The sequence below is a fragment of the Leiobunum rupestre genome, chromosome 3 (genome assembly GCF_980474605.1).
Source record: "Leiobunum rupestre chromosome 3, qqLeiRupe1.1.hap1, whole genome shotgun sequence".
Classification (NCBI taxonomy): Eukaryota; Metazoa; Arthropoda; class Arachnida; order Opiliones; family Sclerosomatidae; genus Leiobunum; species Leiobunum rupestre.
The window spans coordinates 58305422-58319274 of record NC_143386.1 but is presented as its reverse complement, the minus strand read 5'-3'; the positions used below and the strand labels follow the sequence as shown (position 1 = coordinate 58319274).

The following is a 13853-nucleotide window of genomic DNA, read 5'->3' as shown; positions in this document are numbered from 1 at the left end:
GCTCCCTTAGCCCCCCCCCCCCCCCAATTTACTCCCATGTGTGGGCCTGTAGTATAACAATTAATTTAATTTAAGGAAAGGCTTAGGCAGAAAAATAATTTTGGACAATAGACCTTTCTATATAGTCATTGTAGGATTTTTGCGAACAGTTTTTAGGTGTCGCGACTCTGATGAACTTTTGTTCCCGCTGTATGCGCTTGAGACATTAGACTAATCAGACGATAATGTGAATTGAAAAATAAACAGTTTAATTATGCCATTAAATATTGGTTAAAATAATATGGTTACAACTATAAATACTGAATAGTTTAACAAAAAGGGAATATAGAGTTTAAAGTTTTTCACGCTAAATATTGATTTTACATTGTTCGCTCGCTCGCTCTTCTTCGCTTCAACTTCAAAACGCTAACTCCAGAACGCTAACTGAAACCAAACTTTCTTTGGCGAGAGGAGCCTTCTCTCCGGTTTCTGTCCCTGCGCTTCTGCAGTACAGACTTTGGGACACCCCCAATTCTTCACTTAGTCACGGCCCAATTGCGACCAGAAGCGTCCGCTAAAATGGGGGTCAAAAAATGGACTTGGGCTCTTACCATTCCTCGTGTTACATGAGAAGAAAATATAATAATTATAGGGGTACAGAAAATATAAACCAGGGTTACAAAATATAAAACAATTTCTACAGTCATTACGCTTTCCGAACTTGTTTTAATGTATCGCTTTCGTCACGAGATACATAGGAGTTCACTTCAGTTTTGAAGGTTAGATCTTTATGAAAAGGGCGACTCGTCGTCGAATTTTCTAGTGAAACGTCACATCTACGTCACGAGTGACGCGCCCGATACATCTAAACAAGAAAGCCAATGCTACTTTATAGAAAGGCCTATTAGAGAGACCTTGCAAAATAAAAACGGATGCAATTTAAAATCATGATAATACTTTATATAAGGCCATCAAGCAATGCTCGTCGACCACCAACTCCGCGTCGCGTTTGGCTGTGTTCCCAGCCCTACATGTAGCCTTGAAGAGACAGAAGCTTGTAGTTGGCCTTGCAGGCGAGTCCAGCTAGTAGGGGCTTATATAAAATAGAATATAAATAATTGTAACTTTATTACGGTTAGTGTTGTTAATTTTCCGAAAAAATAAAATGCGGAAAAATTTCCAGAAAAATAAAATAAAAAATTGAAACATAAATTACTTTTAAAAGGTTTTTAACGTTTTTAACCTTTTATCGATATAAAATGTCTAATATCAGTAAACATACTACAAAACATTAATAGTGTTACATTTTTATTCCGTTTAAACTAGTCTAGAGGTTTAGTTTTACTTTCAGATTCGAAAAAAATGAGACGAAAATTCCGCTTTATTTAAATTTGCAAACAATGTATTTGACTAATCATGGAATGAAAACTTTTTTCCGGTAAAATACGGAAAATTTTCCGACTTACAACACCAATAACGGTTATAGATATAAACAAATTTCTAGTTTCACTTTTCTTTAAAGATTTGGCATTCAGCTGGTTTTTGACGAAATTGTATCGCGGGTTTTCCCTTGCAGGTTGGTGGCGTTACGCTCGTCATGTGTAATGTGATTCGACACTCGTACCGTACAATCACCCGTTGCGTTACTCGCGCCTCACTGGGCCCCTTCCCTTTAATCCTCCGATCGCAGAGAAACAGTTCGATGGCACATTTTCATCGTCCTCAATAGTGGAATTTGTTACCGAAATGACTTTTCATTTCATTATTTACGTTTACGCTCTCGGTAAGTACAAAATTATACCTATAGACCGATTTACAATTTTTAACGGGCAAAGACGACTTTAAAGGGGTAAAATTCATCCGAGGTAACGTGTTGATGGCGTTATTTGTTAGTAGATGGCTCTCTGATAGCAACATGACGTCATAATTTTGATTTTCAACGATTAGTTGAAAGTTTTCCGTTTTTAGTGGAGGACGGTTTTGTCGAGATTTAAAATACCAAATTATCTTCCCTGATTGGATAGTTTAATATTGTATTATAGTGCCATCTATGGCGGATTGTTTTAACTACTGTTAAAATTAATTGTCAATTTAAATTACAAAAATTATATATTTTTAATAAGAATTTAAAGTACTATAATTTAGTTCTTAATTAATAACTTTTTAAAAAAGTATATTTTTAATAAATTTATAGTGTCGCCATCTACCTCAAACATTTTTAAATAGGAAGGTACTTCGGGTGGATTTCGCCCCTTTTTGCATATTTCCCTGTAGGAAATATGTGAATGCTTCTATTACAACTTAAGTAATTGTGATTTAAATGTAATTCTCGAATAGGTTTGAGTTTTTCTTCGAGTCTGGCTACAAGTCCGATCGGTAAATCATTTTCTTTAGTCCTCAAGGGCACTTATCGTATACCAAAAGTTAATAATATATCCATTAAGGCCCTTAAATTTAAATATGTACCTTAGCAGAATCCACGCGAAATTTACTCTCTATAAAAATATTTACTTAAAAATTAGGCTGTCTGATTTAAATCAAGTGATTTAAAGAAATAATTGAATTAAATCCTCCTACGCATTGTAACCCGGCCACCTGAATTAATAGCTTTAAAAGTCGCTGGATGACTTAGGCGTAAGATGATGCCTTGGGTATTAGCCTAGCTGATTATTATTATTATTATTATTATTATTATTATTATTATACTTCAAAGTATTTTACAAAAGTAGGTTATGCCAATTCAGAGCTGGAAAACTTAAATTTAGTTTTAAATTAGTAATTTAATTTAATGAAAATTAATTAAATATTTACGTTACAACCGAACTCACCTTATTCATAAATTTTCCAAGACAATTTTTGATTTTGTAAAATAAAAAGTGGTCTTGCCCAACCTGTTAAAATGTTGCTCTTACGTCACAATACACGTCTTTATTATAATATTCTTCGCACGAGCTTTTTGCACGCGCGCTAGAAAAAGTTATTATCCTCGCGAGTGTAGAAATAGTTTAGAAAAATGGTATTATACATCAAATTAAAACTTATTTGAAGTGCATTTTTATGAATGTCTAAAATCGAAAATCCAATTTAATAAACTTCAAAATTTTAATTCCATGAAGTAGTAGTATATTTAAATATTATAAACTTGAGCTTTAGCTAAATTACTAAATTTATTCGCAGTAAAATGCCCAAAAAACGAAGTATTCGAACAACGATGTTTCGATAATTGCGACGAATATTTGATGGGAGTGTGCCAAAATCCTGCGTTCAAGTGCTTCTGCGCTCCTGGTTTCAAGCGAATCAATGGACAATGTCGTCCCGAAAAGGAATGTTTCAGTAAGGAAATAAATAAATACATTTGTGACTTAATTATAAATATTTAACTTTTTTTCTGCCATGGCTTTTTAGGTATGTAATAAAAAAGACACGATTTATCATGACTAAATCTTTTAAAACTTTAAAATTTTACTAAAAACGGCAAACTTTCGAACCGTAGTTGACGAAGAAAAACGGTTCGAAAGCTGGCCGTTTTTAGTAAACTTTTTATTTTGGCCAAAAACCTATCCTAAATATTTCCAATTTCGTGACAGATTGTACCCAGAACGAGGAATTTAGCGATTGCGCTAGTCTTTGCAACGACAATTGTCCATCCTCCGAACCGACGGGATGCGCAGATGTTTGCATCAAAGGCTGCGCGTGCATCAAGAATTATAAACGATCTCTGAAAACCAACAAATGCATTCCTATGGCAAAATGCGAAAACCCAGCAATCCCCACTAATGTCTAATTAATTTCTTATGTTATAGTTTTATCGAATTAATAAAAGAACTGGTAAAGGTGACTTTTGTGTTCCACATTTATTGTAAAGCCTTCGCTTACGGAGTAGGAGTAATATTTGAATCGCGCAAATCACCTTTTTCGACGTAGCGAAAGATCCCACCTTTAAATTGAGTCACAAATACTTAAAATAATCAGCCAGGTTAATACCCAAGTCATCATGCGACTTTTAAGCCATTAATTCAGAGGGCCGGGTTACAATGCGTTGGATGGTGGTGGCAAGCCCTTCATGCCACGTGAGCCAACTACACTAACTATTAGCTTTAACCTCAACAAGTTTTTATGGAAGGGGAAACCGAATAGCTCAGGAGAAAACTCCTTAAACTTGCAAACTCAACGCGGAAGGAGTTATTCCGAGTCTTTATCCAGTGCCACAAACTGTGATCGAACCCGGCTCCTCCTGCTGCGAGGCGAAAGTGCTAACCACTCCGCCACCCCACTTAATGAAATATAACCTCAGGTATTTGGTGTGGAACAGCAATGTATGCAGCTCTGGCCGCTCTTACCTTTGGCTTTAGAAATGTTTGGCGCCACTGTACAGGGAAATTTGAAAAACTTAAGGGGTCTTCATAAAGATTGCTATGCAGGTTATATTTAAAAGAAATTTAAAGGGAGTATAAACTAAATAAATAAATGTCTGTTAACACGCCCTACGAGTTTTTTTAACGTAACTAGCGCCACTCACCCCTAGTTTGTTTATCCACCAAAATTACCACTATAAGTTGAAATAATTGATAATATAAGTTCTTGTGTAAAACGTTTATATGTTACTTAACGTTTGGAGCGACCTCTCACTCCTGTAAAATTTAGTAATTTCAGGGTTATTTAAATTTAAAAGGTTAGGTTACGACGCTATAACAATAATAGAAAGGAATCTCCCACAATAAGTCAGACTTTATTCCCCTCACCTGCGTAAAGGACGGGGATGATGATTTGTTAACAGCCCCCTCTACTTTTAACCCTTTTAATTATAGTAAACTAGCCAAATATTTTTCTAGAACAACCCATATTTTAGATACGCCATTTGAACGAACAGAAAAAAAATTAATATTTATAATTAATATTTATATTTTGTAAATCGGTAAAATTGTTTAACACGATTAATCCTCCAACTAATGTAAGCCTATAAATAGCTATAACAGGGCCGTCTTAAGGCATGGGCTAAATGGGCTACAGCCCAAGGCCCCCAGGTAGTTTTGGGGCCCCGGCTAGGGATAAGGTTTTAGTTGGTAAATATTACTTATGCTCATTTAATATTATGTATATTTTAGTTACGTCTAAAGTAATTTGACTCATAGTCAGATCGCGTATCATACGGTACCTACAATTTCTAAAACGTAACAGCGAGTCACTGTCAGTATAAATCTTATTTTCAGTAGTCTTATCTTATACTTTGGAAAGTTTTGGTTTGATTATTGTGTAGTTGAATTTAGACCATGGACATACAAAGGCTGACCGTTGGGGATCGCAAAGGCCTTAAAAAATAATTTAGCCAAGGGCCCCAAAAGGTCTTAAGACGGGCCTGAGCTATAAACATTGTATTCGCGACTACTTAACGAGCCATCTTTAAGGTTTAAATATATTTAAGAAATAATACCAAGAAATTCTGTTTATATAAACTAATCTTTTTTCCTTTTTGTTTTTATTGTTGTTTGTTATTTATATTGTATTGTTTGTTTTTTATTTTTTGTCTAAGCCCAGATATATTCTGGAAATTACTACGGCCTAAAAGTCGGTTAACGACTTGGCCTTTACCAAGCCATAAGTATGTACAAATATGTTGGAAAAAATAAACATTATTTTTATTATTGTTATTTCAGATACCTCTCAGTATTTAAAATATTTCCGGTATTTCTCAGAAGAAATATTTCGATTCTGGTTTTTCGACATTACCAATATTTCCGATATTTCAAATTGTTCTCGGAACTTATAAAATTTCCTATATTTCTTTAGAATTATAAATTTCATGAAATTATTTTTTCGATTTTTTTACCTCAGATTTCGTAAACGGCAAACCCTTCGATAATTTACAATCCCATAAAATTAAATTAATTATTCAATTGGTTTATTGAAAAATGGAAACTGTTGTACTTTGGGATGATATGCAGTTGTTTATTAATAAGTCCAATTTGTGATTTTTACCCAGCCACGTTAACCAAAATAAATCCCAGCCCAGCAAAAATTACTTACTACTTATTTTTGCGATTGTGACGTGTCCACCTGATTAATCAGGGGCGAGATATGCGTTACCATGGCCGGACTGGCTAGTAGTTGGCCCCACCGGCTATGTAATCGTGTTGGCCTCATTTCCCATTAATGCCAAATTTTTCCACTTTGGCCCCCAATTTGAGTTGGCCCCGATCTGACCGGCGATCGCCGGTTAGCCGCCCGGGCCTGTGCGTTACTTAAAAATTTACGCAATTGGCATTTTTAACTTGGATTAATATAACACGCGCCGGAACTTTTAGGAATTCAACAGAAAATCGGCTACATTCGGCAAGATGACTTGGGCCGAAGGTGGTGCCTTGGGTATTCGCCTGGCTGATTATTTTTTTTTTTATTCCCGCCGCCGATTTACCGAAAATTCGTGCTAGTATCTTTGCGCCAAATGTACTACATATTTAGCCTTTCTTAACCTCCAACTGAGTATATAAATAATATAATAACATTAAATAATATAATGGATAATCATCTAATTTATATGATCAAGAAAGATTTTTCGTTCCCAATCGCCGTAATGCTCAATCTTCAGTAGAAATAAGTACATTCTGGTTTCAACTATCGAAGTGAACAGTACTGCCTCGTAATCTCGAATGGAAAATTAGATGTGGCAGTAAAACATGTAAGAAACCCAAATATTGTTGCTACTGTAAGCAGGGATTTTTAGCGGCGCAGTTACGTAAGAATCGTCTTCGGCTTCCAACAGCAAACTTATCAGCTTGTTAAGGTCGTATTTCTCAGATATCTGAAGATAATCAGCTATAGTCAGATCAAGTTATTCAGTTCTTCATTATCAGATGTCGGACGATATTCAGATCGAGCCTTTCTCGCCGTTATTCTCAGATATTTAAAATTAATACTTTATAGTCAGATCAAGTTATTCAAGTTGTATTTCTCAGATATCTGAAGATATCGGCTATTGACAGATCAGGTTATTCAGGTTGTATTTCTCAGATATCTGAAGATTATCGGCTATTGACAGATCAGGTTATTCAGGTTGTATTTCTCAGATATCTGAAGATAATCGGCTATTGACAGATCAGGTTATTCACGAGGGGCTGATCACTCAGCGTAATCGGTGTACAGAGCCGTACTTTTGACTGTACTAATGTGATTACGCGTAATCTTTGAATTCCCTGCCTTTGGCAGTGCTAATCTAAGTGTAATCCGGTGTACAGACTTTCTAAGAGTGGTTAGCCCCTCGGTTATTCAGGTTGTATTTCTCAGATATCTGAAGATAATCGGCTATTGACAGATCAGGTTATTCAGGTCGTAATTCTCAGATATCTGAAGATAATCGGCTATTGACAGATCAGGTTATTCAGGTGGTATTTCTCAGATATCTGAAGATAATCGGCTATTGACAGATCAGGTTATTCAGGTCGTAATTCTCAGATATCTTAAGATAATCGGCTATTGACAGATCAGGTTATGCAGGTCGTATTTCTCAGATATCGGAAGATAATCGGCTATTGACAGATCAGGTTATTCAGGTGGTATTTCTCAGATATCTGAAGATAATCGGCTATTGACAGATCAGGTTATTCAGGTCGTAATTCTCAGATATCTTAAGATAATCGGCTATTGACAGATCAGGTTATTCAGGTCGTATTTCTCAGATATCTTAAGATAATCGGCTAAAGACAGATCAGGTTATTCAGGTCGTATTTCTCAGATATCTGAAGATAATCGGCTATTGACAGATCAGGTTATTCAGGTTGTATTTCTCAGATATCTGAAGATAATCGGCTATTGACAGATCAGGTTATTCAGGTCGTAATTCTCGGATATCTAAAGAAAACCAGCCAGATCAGGTTTATGTTTCATATACACCTCACCCAACAATCTGATCTCAAATTGCATCTGATTTGTTCTCCCAAGTAACCGATAGGAATAAAGACGCCCTCTTGCGAGGCGCAGTTAAAGCCTGTAGGAGAGACTAGAGATTGACACGAAACGGCGCCAAAGTATTAGGGTTGGAGTATGAATTTACAAATTGATTTTATTAAACTAGTATGGTTTATATTTAGTACAATTTATAAAAAAATAAACAATAATAGGGTTGCCACAGCTTTTTCAGATTAAAATTTCCAGATTTTTCAGGTTTTCCTTTACCATTTCTAAATTTGTAAATTTTTTACGTTTATTTTAGTAAACGTTTTCCATTTACAAACAAAATTAAATTCTTCGACTTTTCCCGGAAATTTTTTAATTTTTTTTTTAATTCTCTGACTTTTAAACCCATTTTCAAATCCCATGACTTTTCCATTTTTCCCCGTTCTGTGGAAATCCTGAATAAATTCTTGAAGGACTTTCACGGTCTGGCTACGCATTTGTTTTCCGGAATGCATTGACCCGTCTTGGCGTCGGAAAGCCGCTTGAACTTACTATCACAATAACAAGCGTGTACGGGCTTGCATTCATCGAGTTTGGCCAAATTTTGGTAGCACAGGTCCCAATCAGGACATCTCAATTGCCACGAAGAGTTGGCAGGGCATTTGACTAGCGCCGTAAACAAAAAATGGTATCAGTTTTTATAATATCAGTATACACAAAAGTGACATAATTACCAAAAGTGTGACAATCCCTGTACTTTCGTATGCTAAAGGTTTAATGAATGCTCGACTCGAGATCGACCACATAAAAGAATATTTACGGACGCCCTTCTGGATCTTTTTTTAGTCTATGGTATTATATCGTAGGTAGATGGCGATATCATCTCCACAGAACGACGAACTTTGACCAGTGCTACTTAGTTCCTCCGTTCCTCACTACGAGGCGTTATTTGTTGGTATTAACTTCCTTCCCTCCCCAAGGCATACTTTCCCTTCTCCCCTCCCAACTTGCATTTCGCTCGTAACATTCATTACGAAATAGTTCCGATTGACACACTTTTGGTAATTATGTCACTTTTGGTATACAGGGTGTATATTAAAATATGGACCAGGGTGAATATCTCCAAAACAGTTTTAAGTACGAATTTGGGCAGGCCTAAAACGTGACGGGGAACACTTTTCTAATTGGAACCAACTTTCTAACACTTACGGTTCTCGAGATAGTTTTTAGATGACCTTGAAGACATGGTTCAAGGTCATCGAAATTTTCAATGTAGGTTTCCCTCTAAACACTCTATGCGACCTAACAATTTCATATTCGTACCTAAAACTGTTTTGGAGATATTCGCCCTGGTCCATATATTAGTGGGCACCCTGTATTATAAACTGACCATTTTCACATTGACCCGCGATGACGCAGTTCCCTCGTCCGTCATTGAAATACCCTTCCAGGCAGTAGCAACCGGAAGTAAATGGTTTGAAAATCGGTGCGGACTGACGGAGAGGCGACGATTTCTCGAGTTCGGTACATTGAATCAAATGAGGTTTTCCGCACTTGTAATTTTGTTTCTTTTCCAAGGACTTTTTCTCCAAACAACGTTCTCGTGGTACGCAAGACTTTCCATTCCAGTATGTACCATATTTGCAGAGGCAACCTTGAGGTAAAAATGGTAGATTCTCACCAAAGATAATCTAGACTACCAAGGTAAAAAAGCCTCAGCGCCGAGTGTCAACGCAAAACTCTCCGTTTAGCAATAGGGCGATTCTGAAAGCACTACCTACGTAAAGGCCCGTGCTTGCTCGGTTAAAAAAAAATATTTACTGGTCTTTCGAATTTGCCGCAAATTCCCGCTAGGTGCGCACATAAATCGAATCTACTGCCCCGGCCTTGTCTATAGCATAGGCCCTGGTGATTAAATCACGTAGGCTACAGCCGGTAGTGTCTGTATCGCAGCTTCGTAGGGCGGCGATTAAAGAATAAAATTAATGTTGAAATATTTTTATTATAAATCTCAATATTTATATTACATTATTTTAAAATCGAAATACTAGTTAACCTATATCTATTTGGCAATTTTCACAAATAAAACTATTAACTATATAAAATAACATTAAAAATAAAGATTTTCTTAAGCCTTGACTTGGCTAAAAATTTCGAAAAGATTTATTTGTAAAAATTGCCAAAATAAACAACTTCAAACAAAAGATATAGTTTAACTAATATTTTGATTTTGAAATATGGTAATATGAATATTGAGATTTATTTAAAAAAATACGAAGCTGTGATGCAGCCACTACCGGTCATAGCCTACGTAATTTGCCACCATGGCCTATTCTAAATAATGCTATAGACAAGGCCTGAGCAGTTGATTCGAATTACATGCGCACTTAGCGGGAATTTGCGGAGAATTTGAAAGACTAAAACATTTATTTTTTCCGAGCATTCACGGGCCTTGATTAATTACGTAGGTAGTGCTGAAAGTTAGTTGGTGGAAAATTCCCTTGCCAACGTCTTGTTAAGACTAACTTGCCCTACGTCATAGAGTCATCCACTGACGTTATGACGTGGGAGAAGTTAGTCTTCCTCTTCAAAACATGTATTTTCTATGGTTGGGCCTAATTAATTTTTTTTGCGTCGATACTCGTTATCTGGGCGGTTTTGCACAAGTTAAAACCAGCATTAAAGGGAATAGAACCTCTGTCGCGTTCTTTATGGAAGACCCCATCAATTTCCTTTATTCCCTTCACAATCAACGATTATCAGCGCCGCAAGTGTGAAAAGCCATGGGAGGCAGCGGGCAATATTGGAACCCTCGGAGGCCGACAGAAATACCAGAGGTTATATTCCCTTTAAACACGATGCAAACCGAAAATTTCGACTTTTTAAATATTAACCTTTATATATCATAGGTGGACAAGTGTGGCAAAGGAGGCCTTGGCAACTTCTGGTACATGGGTTGGCTGACTCGGTAAATTCGAATCCTTTTTTGCATTTATTTTCTATAAAAATATTTCACGGATTGAAAATTCAGGCAGGATTTGGAAATTTATGTCGTATAACGTCCATACATACCTTGAACGGGACAAAAGTCCGGCGAAAGGCAGATACCTTCGATCAAAACATGACCATCTGGACAAAAACAACCCGGGTAATAGACGATTTTTGATTTCCTGGGATTGATTTTAGCCTCGCACGTCTGCAAGCCGTGATGGTAAGCAGATTTGTAAACCAGTCCATCAGAGGCGCACCTATCAGCTAAGTATAAGGGCCTTAACGTGTATTCAAAAGAACGGAAGGAGATTACGTAACTTACCAAGGCATTTCGTGACGCATTTTCCCTGGTGCCATTTCCATCCTTGAGGACACGAACAGTACTTACGTCCGCTTTCGCAAATTACATTTGGTTTTGACGCTCCAATATCACATCTGGGCTGCGCAGTGTTATCGAAAGGGTCACAACGTTCGACGCAATGAGGACAATCCGATAAGACCATGGTCTCTTTACATTCTGCAACTTAACGTCAAATATAATGGTTAAACCAATAATATATTAGTCTACCCCTTGAAAACTTGTACGGAGAAACTTGTAGCTGAGTGTAAACGTAGCTTTACTGTCTAAAATCTACAATCCTACAAGTTCCTCCGCTGACGTTTTCAAGGGGTGGATTAACCTGTCAATCGAGGTACATATGAATCTCAGCAGTTGTGGCGAAAGTACGCCTGCTTTAGATTTTTTGTGACACTCTTTCACAACATTGGACCAAGAATCTAAGGGGACTCACTGTTCCCGATATTTTGACACGGTAGGCGTGGCCTACATCGGAAGGCTTACTGGGGTACGTCAGCCGCTTTGAAGCGCCTCAAGAATTTTGTTCAACTATCACTACGAGCGGTTTAGTCGGGGCTTAGTTCTGAAATTTTTGAAGTTAAGAAATGAATTGGATTCCAGTGAATTTGATGGGGGTAAAAACGTGAGCCATACGCGGCTTACTGGTTATTTTTACTTAACACAATAGTTAATTACCATTAATTAAACTTTTAAAGAACAAATTTCAAAAATAAAAGGTTTAAAACTTACTATAATTTAAACATTTAACCTAGGAGCAACAAACACAAGGAGAACGCGGCTAGCCTTTAAACACGCTAACGAAGGGTTGTGTACGAATTTCATTGGACGAGCGTCACGAGCCTTTACGATGAACGTTTTACGGGCGGGGGGGGGGGGGGGAAGACAATTTCCGAATTTTCCCCTTCCGACGGCAGCAGGCGCTAAAGCGTCTAGCCAATGAAAAATGTACGCAAGAAAATCCACGACTTTTGACGGGTTGCGTTCTCCTTGTGTGGGGTGTTATGTTTGCTGCTCTTAGATTTAACCGACAACAACGGCGCCATTTTGTCAAAATTAACCGTGATTTTCCCATTCCCAGGATTAAGGCGTGCCTTTTAAGGCCTGAACAGTGAGTCCCCTTAGAATCTTGGTTCCAGACAATCGCCATATATCTTCCCCGTGTTAATGCTGCTGGTTAAGAGACATTTCTAGAGTAACTTCACGTTTTTGGTGGACTGTCATTTTGCATAGTGCCAAAAGTGAACAAGACTTCATATAATAGTAATAATCAGCTAATACCCAAGCCACTACTATAGACGGTAAAATAAATGGGGGTGGGATTTTTAACCGTCACTGCCACTTAAAATATTAGCTAGGGAGGGAACACCGGATTGGTTGGTATTTGAGCATGCGCAGAGACCAATTTTTGACTGTCGTCGAGTAACAAATAACTAAATCATGATTCCTCTTGGAGCATGTGGCGCCGTCTAAGTAAACTGACTGTTACATTTCGGAAATCAAATGCTATAAATGGTTGTTTAACTGTAAATTTACCTATATCTTGGAGTTCTTTAAATTAAAATACAAATAATTAATTGTGATGAATCGTAATAGATGTGAAAAACGCTATAAATGACTTCAGTGACATTTAAATTCGCGATGCGGTAGGGCTGGCAGCCATGCTCTCACGAAACGTTCCCCTTTTTTCCTACCCCCAATTATGAAAACCTTCCGAGGTCGGAAAGCCGTTGAAATTTATTTTACCGTCTATAGGCCCACGTCATCTAGCCTTTTAATGCCTTCATACCACAACAGCTCCCTAAACTTACTATTTCCGTTATCGTTAACAACTTTTTATGGAAAGATGAAACCGGAGAACTCGATGGAAAACCTCTCTAAATCGTATCCACTTTTGCTAAGACTAGCGCGTGATAACTTAAAGTTGAGTATTTGTCGCACTAAAGGCCCTAATCTTTTCCTTATGACGTCAATTATCTCCCACTCCTTTCGTAGCAATCGATAATTATTCCGAGTAATTGACAGACTTATGTCTATAACATTATTGACTTATGGTGGATGTATTTCGATAGTATACGAACTTGTATCGGATGGGCAATAGGCGACGCATTTTGAGCCTTTTTTGCTGAGAGCCGCTTTACATTTGCAACCACAGAACTCCGCAATGCAAACGTATCCATTGTTACAATCCATGTAGCATATTTGCCCTTGGAAATATTCTTCAGTTGCCGGGTTGCAATTTGAAACGGTCATAATTGGTCCTCCGATTTTGACAGGCGCCGATTGTCGAGGAGGTAACCCTCCCACAAATTTGACATTGGCGGTACATAAAGAAAAGCCTTTCAATTAAAATAAGATACTATTAATTAATAACCCTCGAAATAAATTGTAAACGCTTACCTAATAAAAATATGATGACCGGTGTAAGAAGATCCATTTTTAAAGTGGGTAATAAATTTCATACTTATCTAGTTTTATTATTGGTTACAAAGTTCTTAATATTAACGCGCTTTGATTTGTACTTTGGAAAGTGGGGTACATTTCAAATTTGCAACTATAAACAAAATTCTATAAATGCACCAAAACAAAATAACTATCGCCATGCGTAGCACGTTAAGACGCGTTATATCAAGAACGT

General features: G+C 37.1%; 2 protein-coding genes across 2 annotated transcripts; one reads left to right on the top strand and one right to left on the bottom strand.

Annotated features, from left to right (window-relative positions):
• The first annotated feature begins 3064 nt into the window (after window positions 1-3064).
• Window positions 3065-3763, top strand: LOC149953184 (serine protease inhibitor swm-1-like). The gene is made up of 3 exons (XM_090169810.1): window positions 3065-3094; window positions 3157-3312; window positions 3567-3763. Exons 2-3 carry the CDS (start codon window positions 3219-3221, stop codon window positions 3761-3763), a joined length of 291 nt encoding a protein of 96 aa, XP_090025936.1. The 5' UTR covers window positions 3065-3094; window positions 3157-3218.
• Window positions 3764-8152: 4389 nt separating this feature from the next.
• On the bottom strand, window positions 8153-13652 carry LOC149953183 (zonadhesin-like). Its single transcript, XM_090169809.1, has 7 exons — window positions 13616-13652; window positions 13297-13554; window positions 11183-11383; window positions 10942-11124; window positions 10764-10868; window positions 9260-9523; window positions 8153-8535 (listed from the first exon to the last, which is right to left on the bottom strand). The coding sequence occupies exons 1-7, from the start codon at window positions 13650-13652 to the stop codon at window positions 8348-8350; spliced, it is 1236 nt and encodes a 411-aa protein (XP_090025935.1). The 3' UTR covers window positions 8153-8347.
• Between the last annotated feature and the right edge of the window lie 201 nt (window positions 13653-13853).